The 21,861-nt window shown below is 41.0% G+C and overlaps 1 protein-coding gene across 12 annotated transcripts in view; it reads right to left on the bottom strand.

Moving 5' to 3' along the window:
* Positions 1-7,281: 7,281 nt before the first annotated feature.
* The window catches only part of PTPRK (protein tyrosine phosphatase receptor type K), a 563,838-nt gene continuing 549,258 nt past the window's right edge, over positions 7,282-21,861 (bottom strand). For all 12 annotated transcript variants that reach the window (XM_034765702.1, XM_034765705.1, XM_034765703.1 and 9 more), the window contains 7 exons: positions 19,805-19,954; positions 19,051-19,224; positions 17,103-17,234; positions 16,717-16,842; positions 14,709-14,872; positions 13,148-13,283; positions 7,282-8,526 (listed from right to left, as the gene is read on the bottom strand). In XM_034765702.1, the coding sequence (XP_034621593.1) occupies positions 8,473-8,526; positions 13,148-13,283; positions 14,709-14,872; positions 16,717-16,842; positions 17,103-17,234; positions 19,051-19,224; positions 19,805-19,954 (936 nt within the window). In that variant the 3' untranslated portion in view covers positions 7,282-8,472. The remainder of the gene's footprint in view (positions 8,527-13,147; positions 13,284-14,708; positions 14,873-16,716; positions 16,843-17,102; positions 17,235-19,050; positions 19,225-19,804; positions 19,955-21,861) is intronic.

The following is a 21,861-nucleotide window of genomic DNA, read 5'->3' as shown; positions in this document are numbered from 1 at the left end:
AATCTAGCATAGGGAGTCAAATCAAGATTAGGAGGTTGGATTCTGATCTGGTGTCAGAAACTCAACCTGTAAGTTTTCACTTTTTGCTTTTAAGATGCTCAACTGCTAGCACAGAAAATGAATATCCTAGTTGTTATCATCTTCAGCCTCAGCTTGACTCTCCTCCTCCCCACTCCTTGATCAAGAATCACAAATCTATATAAATAGTCCCCAACACTGTGTTATCAGAGCACCTCCTGGACATTAATTAATTTTGCTTCACATGTAACAGAATTAGGTGGCATTCATCCCTGTCATGAATTGACCTCAAACTCAACTGTAAATTAGCCTATCCCCGCCCCCCCCAATGTCACAAGACACCATTAAGACTATTCCTTTGTTGCTAGTTACTCATGTAAATTCTCCTTTTCTTCCTTTCCCTAACCATCAACTCTCTAAACCAGGGGTGGACAAACTACGGCCCGCGAGCCGCTTTAAGCTGGCCTGTGAGCCGCACCAATGACTCGGCCCCGCTCCATTGCTCCGGCCGGGCCACTGGGTCGGGGCTGCACTACATGGCTCGGCCCCGCTCCAGTCGGGGTGCTGGGTCGGGGGCCGTACCACATGGCTTCTGGAAGCCGCAGCCTGTCCTGCTCCAGCTACAACGCGCTCCAATGGGAGCTGCAGGGGCGCTGCCTGCGGATGGGGCAGCATGCAGAGCCCCCTGGCCGCACCTCCACGTAGGAGCCAGAGAAGGGACATACCACTGCTTCTGGGAGCTGCTTGAGGTAAGCACCGCTCGGAACCTGCACCCCCTGAGCCTCTCCCCATGCCCCAACCCCCTGCCCCACCTCTGATCCCCCTCCCACTCTCCAACTCCCTTGATCCCAGTCTGGAGCACTCTCCTGCACCCCAAACCTCTCATCCCCAGCCCCACCCCAGAGCCCACACCTCCAGCCAGAACCTGCACCCCTTCCCGCACCCCTGATCCCCCTATCGCCCTCCGAACCCCTCAGTCCCAGCCCAGAGCACCCTCCTACACCCCAAACTCATCCCCAGCCCCACCTCAAAGTCCACTCCCCCTCCTGCACCCTAACCCCAATTTTGTGAGCATTCATGGCTCACCATACAATTTCTATTCCCCAATGTGACCCTTCAGCCAAAAAATTTGCCCAACCCTGCTCTGAACCATCTTTTCGACCTTAGCTAGACATAAGCACATCACATCCTTTCTTGGAAACCATTACTGGCTTCTCATTCCTTGGGGAATCCAGCACAATAGCTTTTATATTTACATCTTCCAGATACACCATAGTTTCCCCCCACACACACACACCCATCTTTGACCAGATCTTTTCCTGATCTCCCGCTTGTCTTCTAAGATCTCCAGAACACCAGGACTTTCCCTGGTCATCTCACACTGGATGGTAGATCCTTTCCCCATGCTGCTACTCATCCCAGGTGACTTGCTATTTCCAAATTTAATTCTCTTTCTCTGACTCAAAGCTCTTAAATCCCTGCTCTAAAAGCATAACCAAATCCTACACCTCTTTCCACTCCAGAAATGCTCAGTCATCTTCCCTGAAACTTGACCCAAGCACCTGTCCTTTACCATATCTACATATGCTATCTGTCATCTACATACCAGCAGTTTACTTGTATTTGAATGCATATATTGTAGTAGGCTGTGAATGTGATTTTTTTTAAAAGGAATGTCATACCAAAAAAGGCCTTTATCAAGCTGGTGGTTCAAGGGGTATGTGAAAGGAAGGCACTCTGCAGCACACTAGGGTAGAAACAAAGCCAGCAAAGTTTTTGAGAAAGTTGAAAAGAAATAAAAAACCTCTGCCACAGACAAAAACCACAACGTTATTTTCTCACAGTCACAATTACAGAGGATCACCTCACTAAATGAACAAGGCTTTTTCCCTGAAGGAGAAACCTTCAATGAACTGTACCTAGTATTTCTATCCTCCATTTATTTCTGCTTGTCAGTGAAGTGACCTGTGAGAACTACTGTTCAAATACTGCCTTTTTAAAAAATACAAGCTAAGATGGAAGCTTCAGTCTTTTCAAAGGTGAAACTAAATAGCAACCCATTGTTTAATAGTTTGAACTGCACCAGTCTAGGCTTTAGTGATGTGACTCAGTGCAACAGTTATTGTGATGTCCCTAAGCAAGATTTTGATACCAATGGCACAACAGCTTCCAAAATCTCTTGTTTTCTATATGCTCCACATTGACCACAGACTCTCACATATTTATAGAATGAATTACATTTTCAGAAAATATAGAAGCGGCCTTTGAGCTCCTAATTTGCAGTAGGGACCATTTTGGCAACTGGGTGACCGCAGGCTAGGGGGAGTAGAAAGGTGCCTATGAGCCATCTTCCTAACCCTGGGGCCTACACCAAGTACATCTCATCTGGGCCAATGGATTTATCTATTTATATATTGTATTTATATGTAGATTAGCAACCAATTGAAAGATACTGGGTGAAATCCCGATATTACTGAACGGGACTGTTGTCCTTGAAGTCAGTGGGGCCAGGATTCAACCCAGTTCTTGATATGCACAGTTACAATTTCTAACACAAAGAACTTTTCTTTAAAATTAAGAACTGCAGAAAAATTCTGACACTTATAACAAAGTAACTTACTTTCATGCTCTCAAGACAGACAATAAAGGTTTCAGACAAATTCTCTATTCTTAAAATGGGGAATACTGCTGGAATCTCTGTAGAACCGGGAAGAACTTTTAAAGTTTGGTCACTGTAATACGAATGGACAATTTCTTCCTTTAGTTGAAGACTTCTTTAAAATGCTAGGAACATGGCAAGAAGTTCAAAAATCAAATTGAATCTTGTTCTAGTTACCACTGTTTATATGATGAGAGTCACAGAAGAAAGAACAGGAGTACTTGTGGCACCTTAGAGACTAACAAATTTATTAGAGCATAAGCTTTCGTGGACTACAGCCCAAGAAAGAGTCAAGCTACCCATCATGGACTGGAAAAAGTTCACACTGTTTTGCACCTGGCATAAAAAGATGCATGTATTATCACAATCTGGAGGTGCTGTGCTTTGCCAGATGCTGTTTTGTGCATGCCACTGAAAAGTTGTAAGGTATTCCAAAGCTTGCAAAAATTATTCTTCTTCTTTTTTGGTTTTCAGTATTGTTATATGCAGGAGAGTATTTTTAATATAGTTTTCATTTTTTATGCTCACTTGGTGGGATGTGAAAAATCTCTTAGCATATGGAGTTTCAAATTTAGTCCCGATTTCACAAATGATAAAAAACTATTTTCTGACCCAGATGGAAGATAGAAGTTATAGAGGCTTACAAAAGGCCTTTGAAACTGAGTTTTCTGTCCCAACAAGGCAGTAAAACATCCATTCTTGGTTGGCCAAGATAAATGCAGTATGTATTATTATTATTATTAGATAACATCTCATGTGCTTCGCACTGCACAAACCAATCCCTGCATAGTCTGGGTACCAGAACTCAGTACTGGGAAAATAATTAATCTCAGAGAAAACAGCCTGCTATGAAAGTAACATTTTTGTCAGTGATGACTGATTATTTCAAAATACACACACCCTCCGGCTAGGGTCATACCCATATGATCAATATCCAGCAAATTTTAAAAGATCAAACATTTTTTATTTTATATTATTCATTTAAATTTGTCCCAGTAATAGGGCCCTACAGTTTGAGATCTTCAAAGCAGACTAGTTGATTTTGCCACTCAAAATCCTATTGAAATTAATGGAAGTTGCTGGCTAAATCCTTTAGCCGGCTTTGAAAATTTCAACCCCAATGTACAGAAGCAGTTGTTAACAGATCATTCAATTTGAGATAGTAAAGACATCAGTAAATCTTTGCAGGTATACTTGACTATTGTGGATCTGCAAAGTTCAGAACTCAGAGTTCTGTCTATTTAACAAAGGGAAAGTATGCACCATGCAGGTAGGTTCCTTTGTGAGACAGATCATTTTAACTCAATGCAGACCTTTCTGTATGCCACTGGAAAGTACAGTAGAGAATGAGAGTAGCTTACACGTTTACTTCAGGATTTCACGGTTTCTTCTGAAACAGCAGCAGAATCAGGCTTTAAAAGGCCTTTGTATAGTCATTTGTCAATCCAGGTGGCTTAGTCCTGTAATGATTCTGTAACAAAAATGTCTCTCAAGCTGTCTTTCTTTTAATTTAACATTTCAATTCACTTTGGTGGAGTTTAGGACTAACAATACTTACCTAGTATTGTGCCCCTCACTTTGTCGTGTTAGGACTTATAGCTTGGAAATCAGTAAGCCATTTGTAACAGCGGCTAAGTGAAGTCCTGCAGTAGCTTTTATTTTCATGTTTGTTAATAAAGTATTGTGGGCAAACATCATTAGCTCAGGAGCACGGTTATGTGAAAGCTTTCTCTCAAATGTAACAAATGCTGGTGACTGCTCACGCAAGCTCAGGATAAGGGTTTCAGACCAAAACTGGGAGACAGTGAGTGACCTTGGTACTGCTTTATGGGAAATCTACTAAAGCCTTCAAAGGAACAGCCAAATCTTGTTCTGTAAGCATTTAGAGAGGAGGCTATTGAGGTCAACCACTTTTTCAATGTTAGACCAAAGAATAACTTTTGGCACTACATCCAGTTAAAATTACTTTTGTTGTTCTTGGGTCTGTTTTCATTGTGCAATATTAAGCCAACTCAGAAACTGCACCCATTTTAGCTCTGACTGACAGCACACTAATCATCCTTTATTGCCACACCCTGGTTCTCTCTTACTTTACATCTCTATTAGCCGTTTAACTCAATTCTGCCTTCACTTCCTGACAGAGGTAGGCTGGGAGGGCTGTGCTTGGATATCTGAAACAGAGCCGAGCAGTACCCAGGGAGTTCACAGCTTGCCTTCCAACATCTGTGTCACTATTAATGCCGAGGCAAGAGGTGGGAGCAGATAGGACAGTACTGAGAGAGAGCCCTGATTTCCATGGATGGCTAGTGGGCGTAAGCTGACAGATAGTGCTGCTGGTCCTGGTAGCTCTTCCACAGCCACAAGGTAAAAAAAGCCTATCCTCTACGTGTCCTGGGCAGAGGAGAATCCTCTCCCTCAGCCACAGGACTTGTACACTTCATTTACTTGAGGCACTTGTTCTGCTCCCTGTGGGGCAGCTGCTGCATACTCCCCCCCCTTCTCTTCTTGTGTCTTGTCCAGGGATAAGGAAGGGACCATGTAGCAGCTTCTGCCTTGGAGGAAGGAGCTGGTGCTGCTGCTAAGTGAAGTTGGCAGTTGCTGCCACTGGGTAAGAAAAGGAGGGGGGGAGGGAAGAGCTGGTGCATTGATGGAAAATTCATATCTCAGAATTTGCTTCCAGTAGCCAGTTCTGACATGACATTACGGTCCTCATTCAGAATATGCAGCCTTAAGGACTCCATTTTATTTGTATCTTTAGTCCAGGAAGAAGTTCTGATGGGTGAGGAACACCCATCTGATATTGCCATCCCGACAGGGACTCTTCCTTGGCCTGGTAGAAAACAATTTCTGAGGAGTCTTTATCACCCATCAGTTATGTGCAAGGCCACCCAGTCAGCATGAGTGTACAGAAACTACATGTCCACGTCAAAAGACTTAAATTTCAATGGGAAATGTCACTGTGAACTAATTGCTCATTCATGGTAACTACACTATTGCATGACTGACCACTGGATTTTTGGTTAGGAAAGAAGTAAGATGGAACTGGATGTTGTGGAAATCAACACAGAGCTTTAGAACTTGCATTCTGTAGTCTGTGGGCCACCCCTGCAGATGAGGGCCGTTGCAATCTGATCCTCTATGTAAATTACATTTTGCTTTCCAGTTCAGCAAGTGACAAATATGGTTCTCAGTTAGGCAGAGCTTTTGCCCCACAAAACATTATATGGCCTCCCCTTTGGTCATCAAGAGTTCAGATTTGGTGATCTTCTGCAAAGCTTGTCTGTTTTTCCAGGATTTTTATGGGCAGGTGCTTGCATGTTGAGAGATCTACAGCAGATGGATGGGATGGGATGTACTGTGGTGGAAAGTCTTTAAATTTTTTTTTAAATCTACTAAGTGGTTTGTAAGCACCCTCACATGGGCCAAATTGGGAGATGATTGAGTAGGTCTGGGTGATTAACAAGTTAACCAGGGGATTCAGCTCGTTACTTGGGATCAGCTAAAAGGGGAGACAGAAAAGGGAAGGCTGGAAGGAAGGACAAAGGAGGGAGAGAAAGGCAAAAAGGCTGAGGGCTTGAAAGACCCAGAGCAAGAGCAACAGTGTATTGCAATCCAGGGTAACCTGGACAATATAGTAGATGGGGAGACTTCAAATGCAGGGGAGAAGTCTGATGCTGCAAAAGATTGCCCATGATGTGAAGACAGAAATGCAAAAACTGAGATGTGGTGGATACCCCTCCATCGGAATGTACCTTTTGTGGGTGGAAGATAGAGAAGTCTCCTACAGTGATTTTAGAAAGTCATCTTAAAGAAAATGCTCATGGGATGGGATGCCAGCCCCCAGAGGAAAAGGCAGGGCCTAGGGGAGGAGAGAAAAGGCCCTGGTAAGAAACAAACAAAAACGCGGTAGGCGGAGTGTGAGAGTGGGAATAGCCTAGGCTGGATCACTACTCTGCACTTTGTAAGTGTCCCCAAATTGGGAGATAACTGATTAGGGCTGGGTGATTAACCAGTTAACAAGGCGATTCAGCTCACTAACTGGGGATGGTTAAGTGGGAGACACAGGAAGGGGGAGGGGCTGGAAGGACAAAGCAGCCCCAGATCTAAGAGAGGTGAGAACTCTCCTCCCATGTTCTCACCCTGTGCCTAGGGGGTACAATGAAACTCGGAAAAAGCTGTATGGTGATGGGACCTGAAGCTGTATACAACCTTGTAAATAAAGTACACTGTGATGGGCTTACGTAAGAGTGTGTGGGGACTGCTTGCTAAAATAAATCCAGGGTGAGGGAGCATGCCCTGTGTCTTTCTTCCTTTAAGCAAATATGGACATCTGTTGGAATCCACTGACATTGCACTACTCCAGCAACATGACAATTTCTTAGTAATGATAATAAATGAAATGTTATCAAAATAAGCAATAATATGGAATCAACATCTTTTTATAAAAGTTGTTTAATTCACTCTTACTTTACATTAGTATTTATAAGCACCTTGTCATTTTCTGTCAATTCCAAAAACAACAGGGGACTGGAATGATATTAGCTATCAAAATATGTCAAGATTTGTTAACTGTGGATGAAGAACTAAGTAAAAACACATGGCTGTTTTGTACACCAAGACCATAACCAGAATCTGGCATTGATTTATTCAAATTTTGCTTTGTCAGAGGCCAAAGCTTACATGTCTGTAAACATCAAAATAAACATCATTTAATTTTACAATTTGCTAAATAAACACTTCTTACTCTGAAAAGTTACATGTTGTCCTCTTCTCTTGACCTGTGCTTCAAGCATTGTTGAATAATTTGTTCCCCATAAATTGTAACGGTGCTTAGAAACTACTTCCAACATTGTGCAAGTCATAAGCAAGGCCATTTTAATGTGTGCAGTTTCCTTATATATTCCTTCGATCAATATTTAACTAATGCAACTGTGAAAAACTATACATTTTCAGCAAAATGTTTTGATTTTGGTCCTGTAGTTAAAGACCTTCTATAACCAAGTTGTTTACATGGATTTAATTCACAAGCATGTACACAACAAAATCACTATACCAATGTTTCCTCATCTATGCATAAAAAGTATGTCTTCTACTTACACTACAACATACAAAAAATAAACTACAAAAATCGTTTACACTTGATTTCAGCAAAAAAAGCTTTCTTCAAGAAAAATGATTGTTTTTTCAGCCATCAAAAAAGGAATGCAAGTAAACAATAAATACAATGTGCTTTCTCCATATAGACATATTTACACTTGAGTCTTTGGCTTATGTTGAAGTTTCTCTATAAAGAACTTTATGTGATCCAGCCATCATTGCACATTAAAATGAAATAAGCCAGTTATATAGAGTTGCAACACTTGAAACGTATAAAGAATGAATTTTACTATCAATCTGCACAGTTTTGTTTTACTTTAACAATTTATCAAAAGAAAAAGGAAAAGGAAAAATAATACCATATAGGAAATATTGATACATGCAACAGATGGTGGCTCTACTGTATTTGAGAGACGGCTGTATATACAAACACTGAAAAGTCCTAATTTGAGCAAATTTCTTCTGACTCTGGATTTCATTAAATTTATTTATGTGACATTAAATGTTGATACTGTATACAGGCATAGAAACAGACTGAGTTCTTTTATTAAGATCCACAACTTCATAAGAAAAATACTTTTGCATTTAAATTTTAAAAGTCCCCCTCACTAAAATCTCTCTTCACAGGTTGAACAACTGCTATCAAAACAGTTTACTGAGCTTCATATACTTGGTTCACTTTGTCACATCCATTCCAACTAAGATGATTCAAGGTACTCCAAAGCGACATCATAGCAGAAACGATATTGCTCCTGAAAAAGAGAGAAAATTAAAGAAACTGTCTAATATATTAAAGGTCAGGGATATCTATGAGCAACTATATTCTCTGCTTACTGCTGAGCCATTTTAGTCCATACTAGCATTCTCATATGATTTTTCTTTTAAATTATTAGATGACTGATGTCAGCTCTGATTTCAAATCTCAGCCTAACCACCACAGTGGAAGGGAAGAACTGGCCACACATGGCAATAAACTCTTTGCTTCCCTGTGATTTGTTCCGCTTCTGAGTTAGTTATAAAACTCTTCGTTTTCATTTTCTAACAAAGTATTTCTCTAGTGAACTACTTCAGTCCCTGTACAACTGACAGCTGCTTCTTCTAAGTCAAATGGTATTTAGCAGTAAACTAGCAATAGCATCTTAATATCATTCAAGGGAATAATGAGCTATGATACTGAACTGCATTAGGCCTCAAGACAATGTTAGAAATTGTGATAAATAATGTAATGTCAAATAGATCAGAAGGTGCATTTAAGTGAGGAGATCAGCAAGTGCAGCCAGGAAAACTGATATTTATTTTTAAACAAGGTTGCTGTTCAATGTCAATATTTGAGGGGGGGAAAGAAAGAGAGAGAGAGAGAGAGAGAGAGAGAGAAGTTGATTAAATTCTACCAGCTTTTAAAGCTAAATGAAACGAGCCTGGTCTCATGATTTACTTTAGGTTGCAAAATCCACTAGCAGGAAGTGGTGGGATATCTAAAAGGTTTTATTGTGCTTCTTACTTTTGTTATCTGATGATCTTGTTGAATGTAGGGCAGATGACAATGCTACATTGGTTTTCCTGGTTTGTTTTTTACTAACGACTCAACAGCTGCTGCTGCTGTCGTTCAAGAGCTCTGAATAAAAGCCCACACAATACACACCACAGAGAAACACACCTACAGAAATTCAGTAACAGCAGTTTAAAACTACAATGGATTTGGGGCTTTTAAAAAAATAAAGAGAAGTTTTCAGATAATTTACCAGAATCATACGCAATATACATTGGACTCTCTTTATAGTAGCACTTAAGTTCAGCAAGTAATTTTCCATGTGACCTGATCTGCTTTCACTCTCAACAATGAACTGGAATCTGTGCACCAGTTTTGTGCACTACATCTCAAAAGTGTGCTGCATAGACTCTATAGTACTTCTAGCAAGATGGCCACAGGTAGGCCAGATACGTTCAATAACCTCCCCCTTACAGCTGTTAACATTCTAGCTATCATTTAATCCACTTGGTACTGGCAGATGGAAGCAACTATGACGCTGGCAGACCAGGTCATGATAGAGTGTACTCATGTGAATTCATGTGTGTATTAGTATAGATCAAAGTACACTGTTAACTGTAGAAGAGTGTGTTTGGTGTTTAAACTTCATAAAACTAATGGGATGTTACATGCATTGTTTTTACATATCTGTGTCCTGTCATAGTGTAATAGCAAACATTTACATTGTAAATACGCCTGCAACTAAATAACTCATCAGACATCAAAGAAGTTTTGTGGAATGCTAATGAAGGACTTTATGAGAAAAGATGCTAGTTCCAAAGCAAATGGCCATTGTGTGTGATGACCCGAGGTCAGAGACTCAAAGTGCATTGATCTACAACCCATCCTGGACAATGATCCCTCACTTTCACAGACCTTGGGAGGCAGGCCAGTCCTCGCCCACAGACAACCTGCCAACCTTAAGCATATTCTCACCAGCAACCACGCACCGCACCATAACAACTCTAACTCAGGAACCAACCCATGCAACAAACCTCGATGCCAACTCTGCCCACATATCTACACCAGCAACACCATCACTGGACCCAACCAGATCAGCTACAACATCACCGGCTCATTCACCTGCACGTCCACTAATGTTATATATGCCATCATATGCCAGCAATGCCCCTCTGCTATGTACATTGGCCAAACTGGACAGTCACTACGCAAGAGGATAAATGGACACAAGTCAGATATCAGGAATGGCAATATACAAAAACCTGTAGGAGAACACTTCAACCTCCCTGGCCACACAATAGCAGATGTAAAGGTTGCCATCTTACAGCAAAAAAACTTCAGGACCAGACTCCAAAGAGAAACTACTGAGCTCCAGTTCATTTGCAAATTTGACACCATCAGATCAGGATTAAACAAAGACTGTGAATGGCTATCCAACTACAGAAACAGTTTCTCCTCCCTTGGTGTTCACACCTCAACTGCTAGCAGAGCACCTCACCCTCCCTGATTGAACTAACCTCGTTATCTCCACACTGATATATACCTGCCTCTAGAGATTTCCATTACTTGCATCTGAAGAAGTGAGGTTCTTACCCACGAAAGCTTATGCTCCCAATACTTCTGTTAGTCTCAAAGGTGCCACAGGACCCTCTGTTGCTTTTTACAGATTCAGACTAACACGGCTACCCCTCTGATACTTGACATATTCCTCACTCAGCGTCACATGGGTAGAGACTCTGTTAGCTTGTGTTTTGTGAGAAGAAGCTATAAGAATGAATGCAAAGAAAGATCCTTTGGACTCTTTCAGGGAAGTATACCAGATGCATAGTGCAGATCCCCAGAGTTATTCTGAGTAGCCCTGAAAGACTTTTGGGAAACTGGTAGTTTATTACATCATTGCCACCATTTGGAATTACAAACTGTGATTCACCTGTACATATATTGTACCTCCTTTAACCTCTCAATAACTCTCATTCTTTTTTCTCAGCTAAAAAATCTTTAGTTAGTTTACTATAGAGATAGCTGTCAGCATTGTCTTTTGTGTAAGATCTGGAGTACCAAATGATCTGGGGTAAGTGACTGCTCTCTTTGGACTGGGAGAAACCTGATGTGGTGTGATTTTTGGTTTGAGTGACCATTATCACAAAGTTCTGTTTGTCTGGGTGGCAAGATAGGCTGGAGAGTCTAATGGGACTGTCTGTGATTCCATGGTAAAACTGGTATAGTAAACCAGAAGTTCACATTTGTTACTGGCTTGATGAAATCTAATTATAGAACACACCATCAGCTTGGGGTATCTGCTCCGTTTTCTGACAGTCTGCCCTCAGGTAGGCACTCACAGTTGTGAGCCACTCCAGACAGCAACAAACAATAAATTAGGGAAATCGTATCACGTACACCTGAAGCCTAGTAAATTCTGACACCTGGAAAAAAGGATGTATGAGGAAAGGCAAACTACACCCATTTTGTTCAATATGTAAGTTCGAAGGGTCAGAAACAATTTTCACTGTATATAAACCGTGAACATTTTTAATTTCAATTGGCATATCTGAGCTCAGTGCTAGAGGCAACCATCTGTCTGAAGAGTCTGGGTATTTGCAACACTGACTGCTGTCAGCATGAGAGTCAAATGGCAAAAATTCCAAGCCATTCTCCAACCTGCTTTCATACTTAACCATGACAAGAACAATCTTTAATGTTTAAGGATTCATTTTTTCTAAAGGGCCTTCACTCAGTCTGCAATTTTGGAGGCAGGAGTGGAACATGAACAGGTAAATTACCAGTCTGGGAAGTGTGTGTGGGGGGAGGGGGAGATGAGTAAAGCTGCATCTAGAAAATGAGAGACTGTATTTCAAAATCAGGCATTTAACATTTAAAAAAAAAAACATTTTCTTTAGAGTTATAGTTTGTTGAAGCAAGTTTACAATAAAAAAACCTAATCTATTAAAAGAAATGTTTTAAGATTAAAGTTTCCCTGTGTCATTTTGGCTCTGTCAGAAAGCAGTGTTACAAATTACCACAAAGACCCAGAAATAGCAATTGCAATTACAAAATATAATATATTTCCACTTCACAGTTTATTCCTCTTAGGAAGAACTGTCTTGGCTTGTAAACTTTTAAGATAGTTTGTCTGAGCAAAATGGGCTATAGTGTTACTTTAAGAACATAGGTTGATCTTGAGAGATTATAGTGTACCCTAAGGGATTGTCTACACTTACCAGGGGATCGAGGCACAGCGATCGATGCATCAGCGGTTGATTTAGCAGGTCTACTGAAGACCTGCTAAATTGACCGCAGATCACTCCCATAAACTCCTGTACTCCACCTGAACAAGAAGCGCAAGGGGAGTCGACAGGAGAGCGTCTCCTGTTGACATAGTATAGTGGACCCCGCGGTAAGTAGATCTAAGTACGTCAACCTCAGCAACATTATTCACATAGCTGAAGTTGCGTAACTCAGGTCCAACTCTCCCCGTAGTGTAGAAAAGGCCTAACTGTTCTGAAAATTTTCCTTGAAAAGCAGACGATATGGTAGGAGAGAAATGACCTACCAAAACACACAATACCATGCTATCCAATGTGTAGTCCTATGTGCAATAGGTTTCCAACTCAGGATGTAACAATTCACAACAGTACACCCGCTCAGAATATTACATTCACTGTAAGAATTATACTAGGGTGATACCTGCAGGTCTCCTGTAGATGGATTACTATGTTTTTTGAGCACAAGATTCATGATTTAGTACTTTTGGTCACACCACTGAAATGATGAACAACCTGCATCCCAGGTGAGAGTGCTCCCAAGTGAGCCATATCAATACACACTGTATATTATCCTTCTTGCTAACTGGCTGTCTGAATTCCAATCAATGTGCTGTTACTTACCGGGGTTTCTACCATGTTTGGCTTACTATTCCGTAACGTCTTTACTGCGTGGAAAACATCAACCACATTTTGTCTTTTGACCATTTCAACCACTATGCCTATAGCACAGAACATTCCACTCCGACCACCACCATTCCTGAATGTAAGCAAAACAACACAGTTAATACATCTGTTAACGTACAAATATACCTGTCACATATATCTCACCTTTAATTTTGTAAAAATACAAGATGGGGGACCCATTAGATGAGACAGACCTTTATCAATCCCCTCATAGCTCTAGGTGATGTGGTTTGAAACATCTGACATCACTGCCACTCTTGATACTGTTTTGAATCAATTGTGGTATGCTATATAGCTCATTATGCAGCCTAGCTATGCTATAACACAACTTAAGTGGGCAGGAGAAATTAAAAGCAAGTGTTATGAATATAAACTGCAACATTTTCCATTTGTTTCTGGAGGGAACTGTTTTAAATCATCACAAGCTACAAGAATAGTGGCAGAATATTACTGGAGTGTTCTGTTGATTTGATTTTTAGAGATGCTGCTAATCTTTTTTGTAACTTTTTGATATTATTTCCAAAAGTTCCTGGAAACCAGGATAGGTGTTTTTTTCTTGAATATACATTTAAATTACGTAAACAAACTATATGAGTCTGTGGACACAATATGGGCATTCTGGAATTTTGCTGTAGTTAAGAGTCAAAAGAGATCTGTGAACACAATTATAAACCTCCTTTTGAAGGCAGTTTATTCAACTGCTAAAATTGAAGCTTTAAGTTGAAATATGGTAGAAAAGAGATCGGTCACTTTTCATTCAGGGAATGTAAAAAAATATAAAATATACCGGTTTTCCCCCTTTTCCTAAAAATAGCTCTCTTTCAAAGATGGCATTTAATTGGTTACACATATGGTGGGAGTCAGTGGTTTTTTTTCTTCTCTCTTCTTTTTAAATGACAGTGCTAGAAAAGCAGGTACTGCCTACATGCTGTACATTAATTATTTTTCACTAGCACTACTATAGATGTAACAAAAATGTCTCTGATTTCAGGTATGCATATTCTTGGTCCAGAATGACACAAAATAGCTGTGATGTGTAAACTTGTTGGAAGAGCACTATTCAAAATATGCATAACATATAATGAAAAGCTTCATTATATGTAATCTCTTGCCACTTAGTACAAAGAAGCATCCTGTTGGATTACTCAATAGTATAATGGTATTGGATCAGAAGTCACTTGTGGACCCTCATTTATAGCCACCTGGAAAACACTGCCATTAGGTGTAAAAGGAGAAAATTGAGATTCTAGAAAACCCCAGCAAAAGAGAACACATATCTGTCCAGCCGGCCACTTCTATTGTGCTCATCTCCACAGTATGTAGGCCCCAGTCCGAAGTGGGTGACAAGTACCAGGGCCAAAATTAAAGAAAACAAAATAGGACACATGCAATAGAATGTATTAACAGGAGCACTGGATTGAACTTAAAATAACGAATTGGATGCTAAACAGTCCGAGATGCTGCCACATACCCAGTCGGCCACAACAAAATTACTCACAGACAGTGAATGATAGTTCGGCCTTCCCCTTCTTCACATTCCTCTTGCCATTTTTCAACTTGAAGAATTAACTTCAAAAATGATCTCTTGGAGCCTGGAATGTCTCTGTGAGAAGTCCATCCCAAATACTGGAATTGCTGCACCATCAGATAGCCTTCCTGTGGCTGATGGAAGCCAAACCACTTTACATTAACATGGCACATTTATAATCAGTTTATGAAAACTAAACAGATAAAACAATGTGAAACTAAATCAGAGTATATATTGCACACAAATTCCATTACATGTATGTGCTGAGCATACATACAAAGAGATAGCATAAAGGTGTCTGTGTAAGAATTACAGAAGTAGGGCGCAATGGAACAAGTTTAAGAAGAAAATGTTCTGGAGTAGTTGCAATTAGGACATCAAAATTTATAGGGCCACTAATTTAACCACTCCTAAATAAACTAACAGGGATATTTCTCTGGATTCTAAATAGTTAGGGTTTTTTTTTAAATTCTACCTCTACATAAGCAATAAAAAACCCTGTTGTTGAATCTGTAGACCTTACAGAAATGCAGTGGCTCTGTAGGAGCACTTATCCTGACAAAGTATTTCCAGTTATAAAACAACAACAAATGATGGTGGTGTACAAATATGTTTTTTGCTTGAATGGAGTCTGCTCCTTTTGCCAGCCCATCATATCCTGATGACAGATCTCTGAGCCTTTCCTAAACTGAGTTTCAGACACAGAGTGTTCTGGGGTGGCTTAGAATGTTTCAGAAAAGGTTTCCTGTACCTGGCTGCCCTAAAGAATAAATAACTCACTCTGGTTTCATGTAGCGGGGGCAGGCAAAGATGGAAAGAGATGTGGGGTTCTGGGGGGAAAAGAGATGGTGCAGAGAGAAAGAAAGGTTCACAGGAAAGGGAGAATGGAGAGAGACAGAGGAAACAAAAAATTAAAAGCCAAAAGAAATGGAGAGAATGAAAATAAGAGATGGAACAAGTGAAAGAGACAGGAACAAGGAAACTACAAAATATAAGAAACAAAAAAGGACTACAGCATAATCATTAAATGTATTAATATCTCTACACTGTATTGAATTTCCCAGACACAACAAGGAGAGTTCAAAAGAGAGATGAAAACATTTTGCTTAACACTCCTTTCAACTAAAGCATAGAGTATGGATAAAACATGACCCAGTTCTGAACCATCTATGAAAAATAGCTTGGGAAATCAAAACCTGACAGAAGAGCCTTTGCAACACCCTTTTGTTTCCCCATATCCATTATCATAATCATTTATGAGTTAAATTAGAAATATGCTATGTACTTCACAGACGTGTCCGAACTTGATCTCTAAATATGAGATGTAACAAGTGAGGGTAATAAAGTGGGGGATGTTTACAACAGCTTAACCTACTGGTTCTCACAAATTTTTCTTTAACTCATTGCATGCAGGCAACATAGCAGAAATGAGTTTCTAGTGGAGATCTGAAGGAGAAGGTAGTGGCTGGTACGCAGGATTTGAGAGAGTGTTGAAAGAATGCAGGACAACATTAAAGACGACAGAGACAGTAATGGATAAAAGAGGAAAAGTGCATCAAGACTTGCATCATTACTGGAGGTGGAGAGAACATGTTAGTAAATGTAGGTCAGGGCACAGTGTCTCAAGAACCTCCAAAACCAGAATAACTTTGAGTCTTTTCACACATATTTAGTAGAATGTCATAATGCTTCTGCTTTGTTTTGTGGTTCTTGCACCACAAGGCCCATGAGGTGTTAATTACATAACCACAAGTGTCCTTCAGATATGCTTACATGCAATTTCATATGACAGTTATAAAATGAAATACTGCTTGTGTCCATTATAGGCAGCTGTAGAAAAATAGTTAAATCTTAGGAACTGAATGTTTAATTCTGTACTGCTTAATGTCTGAAGAGAATTAATATTGTATATTTAGTATTATATAATACTCAAATCCACAATAGCTCAGTTAGCTGTTATCATTATGATGATACTTACTCTGGTTAGATTACATATCCTGAAAATTCTGTTTATTACATCACAATCCATTGAACAAGACATGCATTCCACTTGAATAGGACCATATCTCAGCATTCCTTCTTCAGGCCAATACTGTGGACAGCCCTGAACAAGAATAAAATGGATATAATTAAAATTTAAGTTGCATCATGAATATTGTAGTATTTCATTATTATTGTAACACACTTTATAGTACAGTAATAGATATGTTAATTAATACTAGTTAGTTATTGAAAAGCAAAGCCACAGGGTAATTACACTGTAATTGCAATGAAACTGCACTGTAATTACATTCACCCTATTACAAAGCGTAACCACCTTGATGCATTAATTTGTTCACAAAACCCCCATACACAAACACTAACCTGTGCTAAATCAACTTCATTTAACATTACAAGAGAGGTACAGCCATAGTCATACACTAATCTCCAGAAATCTTTCACAGTGTTTGGCAAAGGATGTTGTGTGACAATGAAAGCAGCTGGTTGCCTGTAGCTCTGTAAAGAAAAGGAGTGAATAGGGGAATATTAGTAAAGAAAGCACTGAATAACGATTATGCAAAGTCTGGGCCTCTTGGCAACATAACTAAAACAATGTAGTGGAATAAAATCTAGCAATTTTAACCAGAACAACTATTCAGACAATAAGATATCTTAAAGTGGAAAAAAAACAAAAAAACAAAAAACAAAACAGGTCACATATGTATAAATCCCCTTTAAATTAATCACTTAAAAGTTGAGCCCATTGTTGCATATTTTGCTGAACTGATGCTTATATTACATGCATTCATCATGGTTTCAGATTATCTTAGAATACTTGGGAGACAAAGTAGAGATGTATTAGCCCCATTTTACAGAGGGGGATACTGAGGCACAGAAAGATTGATTTAACCAAGTTCACACAAGAAGTCTGTGACTCAGCCAGGAACTGGACCTAGACCTTGAGTCCCATGATGGTGCGATAACCACAAGGCTATTTTCTTTTCTTTATAAACCACTCTTTGGGCTGACATCAAAAAGTTTTCAAGTTTAAAAAAAAAAATTTAAAAATAGTTTTATTGGAGAAGTCTTTTGGCATTTTACATCCCCTCCCTGCATCTCTTGGTTGGGGTTCGACTCAGGCTGTGAGCATTGCTATGTTGTCACTAGTGGAAGGAGTCAACAGAAGACCAGCAAGTGACTGTCATGCACCGTTGCTATCTGGGAAGAATGATAGTCGGGGGGGGGGGGGGGGGGAATTGGTAGTTATTTTTAAAGTCAGAGAAGGCTGGTAATTAGGGACTAATTCCCACTGGTAAGGACACAGCTGTGTAGTTACTGATGTACTCAGGCTGCACTACCTCCTACTGCGACTGGAATACTCCTGATAGAACTGGAGCTGCTCTATCTCCTGATGGCTGCAGTCCATGTGGCTGCCACTGGGGAACTTCTGGCCCTGTAGCACATAGACTGCTGGCAGCAGAGAGGAGGCACAAAGCAGTGCAAACTAAGGCTTCAATGGGACTAACCTCCTGGAGGCTGAGAACAGGGTGTTCGGATCTACTCCCTGCAGCCTCCAGCTCCTGGTGTCCCGGCAACACATGGGTTGCAAGTAGCAGAAGGAGGAGACACAACACAAGGGATACCAGCTATTGTGGGACTGTTACATCAGATCATATTTGGGGGCATGGGTGCTGAGATGGAAAGGGATGGGGTGGCTTGGCAGGACTTCCTTTCCCCCCCAACAAATATGGAATTGCTACCCACAAATTGTTAGCCCAAAGCTCAGATGAGCAGTATTCATTTCTGGACCAGTGACAGATTTGAAGATGCTATATATTGTAACTATGGAGGAATGGAAATTGGAGATTTAATACAATACACCTCTACCTCGATATAACGCTGTCCTCGGGAGCCAAAAAATCTTACCGCGTTATAGGTGAAACCGGGGTAAATTGAACTTACTTTGATCCACCAGAGTGAGCAGCCCCGCCCCCCTCCGGAGCACTGTTTTACCGCGTTATATCAGAATTTGTGTTATATTGGGTCACGTTATATCGAGGTAGAGGTGTACTATTAAAAAGGGGAGTTCCCAGCTTTCCAGAGGATCACAGAAGCACTGAGACATCTGAGATATCTAATGTTGTAAAGGAACAACAAAAGTTAGTGGATTTTAAAAACGTTGCCAAGACTTCCCTCTCCCTTCTTTGTTAAGACCATTTTACTGAACACTACAGGAAGAAAAAATTACCCTTTCTTTAACCAGCAAGAGTTCTCTCTCATATTACACAGCTTTTCATGGCACATTACGTAGACAAAGGAGATAGTCTCTTACATCCATAAGAGCAGCATTGATATAGTTGCTGCTCTCCCCATCAATAGTAATTAAGAAAGGCAGACATCTGTCAGGTGGCAGCATATCCATGAAGCGATTCTTGTCATGATTCCTTGGCAAGCAGGCTATGCTGCAATCTTCAGCTTGCAGCCGAGGGGTCACAGAATTCAGGGTCTAAACAGCAGAGGGAATCAATATCATGTTATAGTGCATCTTATATACAGTGTTCTTGAAATTCATTCATTTAAAATGTTGCAATGTGGGAAACATGAAAAATTACAAGCAAACAAGAACATGTGTCTGCTTGAGAAACTTGACATTTTTTCAGTTTAAATGAATGAAAGCTCAGGTACGAAGACACATCAGGAACTGCTGAACGGATCCTCTAAGCGCGTCCCCCCCTAACATGCAATCCAAAAGGGAAGAAAATAGAAGAGAATCTTGTGAAACACATGAACTATGTCTCACTTGCTTAAAATGCAAAATAACTCCCCCATCCTGCCAGTTCAAGGTCAGTACTGTTCATTATAGTCAGCAGTCTATTGCAATTATAATCTAAGAAGAGTATTTCATATTTAAGAGTGACCTTGTAAAGTACATAATAAAAGAAAAGGGTGCTATATTATCTTAAATACAAGAAAGGGACAAAGGTTATGAATTTGTTATGAAAGTCTTTTTTCTTAAAAGAAATTATATGTACCTAGAGGCAAAAAAAGTTGCTATTCTATGAAGAGCTACCAGTAATTATAAATACCTGAAATTCATCTTTGAGATGTGAAGAGTTCGTCTGTGAGTCTATTCTAATCATATCAAAATATGCAGCTTTGAATTCACAGACAGGGATGGCAGTTTCTCCACATAAGCAAGCTTCCAGAATGGCATCATGAATAAAGATGTACTGCTCCTACCAAAGAGGAAAAGAAAAGAAAAATCTAGCAATTTAAAAACAAAATAAAATCTTACTTTCCTTCAAGATAAGCAGATCTTCCCCCTCTATAAATCTTATTCAAAGCAGCTTCCATCAATCCATTGGATATTGCTTTAGCACCTTAAGTACAGTACAATCTGCCTAACTGGGATGCAGTTAATCAGTATGTTTCCCTGAGAACCAATTTAAGTCCAGCAATAGTAAGAGCATAAGTACACTAATTCGCTTAATGGGGGAATTTTCAGGCGATTTTGTGGTGCATAGGTCAGTGTGGGAGACAGTTTCATGCTGGTTCTGCTTATTTGCTCCCTTAATAGTAGCTTTCAGTTCCGTGATACATAAAGAAAGCATATACAATGCTTCAAGCACTACCTGCTCCTAGCAATTATGTGGCATATTTCATGCTACTTATATGCGTGTGGACTGGTATACCTAGTGTCTCATACCTAGCACTGGGGCAGGCAATAGACTCAGCATTACGCCAATACAGGAAATGCTGCCTCCTGATTCTGTTGGCCTGTCCAGTGAGTCTGCAGCCCCCAGCCAGTCGCATTATTATTCCAACAGTATCTTTTGTCAAATATTATACAACGCCACAGGCCTGTCGACAGGGGACGGCAAAGGGAGCAATTGCCCAGGCGCCCGGGCAATTTAAAAGGGCCCGGGGCCCCCTGGGTGCCGGGGCCACAGTAACAGCCGTGGCAGCTGGGAGCCGGGGCCAGGGCTGGCTCCAGGCACCAGCATTTGAAGCAGATGCTTGGGGTGGCAATCTGCACGGGGCGGCAGTCCGTGTGTTTTTGCCGCCCCAAGCAGCGCGCCGAATTGCTGCCGTGGACGGTGGGGGCAGTCCATGTCCCGTTAGGACGGCATGCGCGTTTCCGTGGCGGCAGCAATTCAGTGGCAGCTTCTATGTTCAGCTGCCCACGGCAGCAATTCGGCGGCTTCTGTCTTTTAAATCGCCTGGGCGGCCCGCGGGACTCCTAGGGATGCGAAACTGCTCTGGGACCCATGCTTTGGGGGAGCCCCTGGGCCGGCATGATTGGCCAGCGCGGGTGGTCCTGGAAGTGACGGATGTGTCACTTCTGCCCCGGCCCCCCCAGAATTTCTGACGGCAAGCCTGCAACACCCACCGTGTGTTAGTCACGTCAGAGAGTTTGTAACAGACAGTCTCTGCCCACAAAGAATTTAAAATCCAAGGATAGACAAGAGGTAACAAACAACTGGGAGAGTAAATGGAAGGGACCATGAGAATGACAGTAAGATTGTGTGGTGACTCAGTGGTGTGAACGCTTCATGATGGTAGCTTTTATTACTTTGTTATTAGAGAAAACGGTTACTAACCTTTCTGTGTTCTTTGAGATGTCTTGCTGCTCATGTCCATTCCATGTTAGGTGTATTTGTGCACCACTGCCAGAGATTTTTCCCTTAGTGGTATCTGTCAAGCCGGCTTTAGCACTCGCTGGTGCTGTGCACTTATGCGCCAGTTTAAAGAGTGCTGCCAGCTCTGCACCCTCTCAGTTGCTTCTTGTCCTTAACTCTGACAGAGGGGCAGGAGGGTGGGTCGTGGCACGGACATGAGCAACACACCTTGAAGAACGACAGTTATAGAAAGGTTAGTAACTATTTTTTCTTCTTCGAGTGCTTGCTCATGTCCATTCCATGTTAGGTGACTCACAAGCAGTACCCCAGGAGGTGGGCTAGAGGTCATGGACACGCTGACAGCAACACCGCTCTCCCAAAACGAGCGTTGTCCCAGGCCTGTTGGGTGATGGTGTAGTGAGAAGCGAAGGTCTGTGCTGATGACTAGGTTGTGGCCCTGCAAATGTCCTGGATTGGGAACTGTGAGAGGAACTCTGCTGATGAGGCCTGGGCTCTTGGCTGGC

This window comes from Trachemys scripta, chromosome 3 (assembly GCF_013100865.1).
Source record: "Trachemys scripta elegans isolate TJP31775 chromosome 3, CAS_Tse_1.0, whole genome shotgun sequence".
NCBI lineage: Eukaryota > Metazoa > Chordata > Testudines > Emydidae > Trachemys > Trachemys scripta.
Note: the sequence above shows the minus strand (reverse complement) of the source record. Positions and strands in the feature narration are given on the sequence as shown.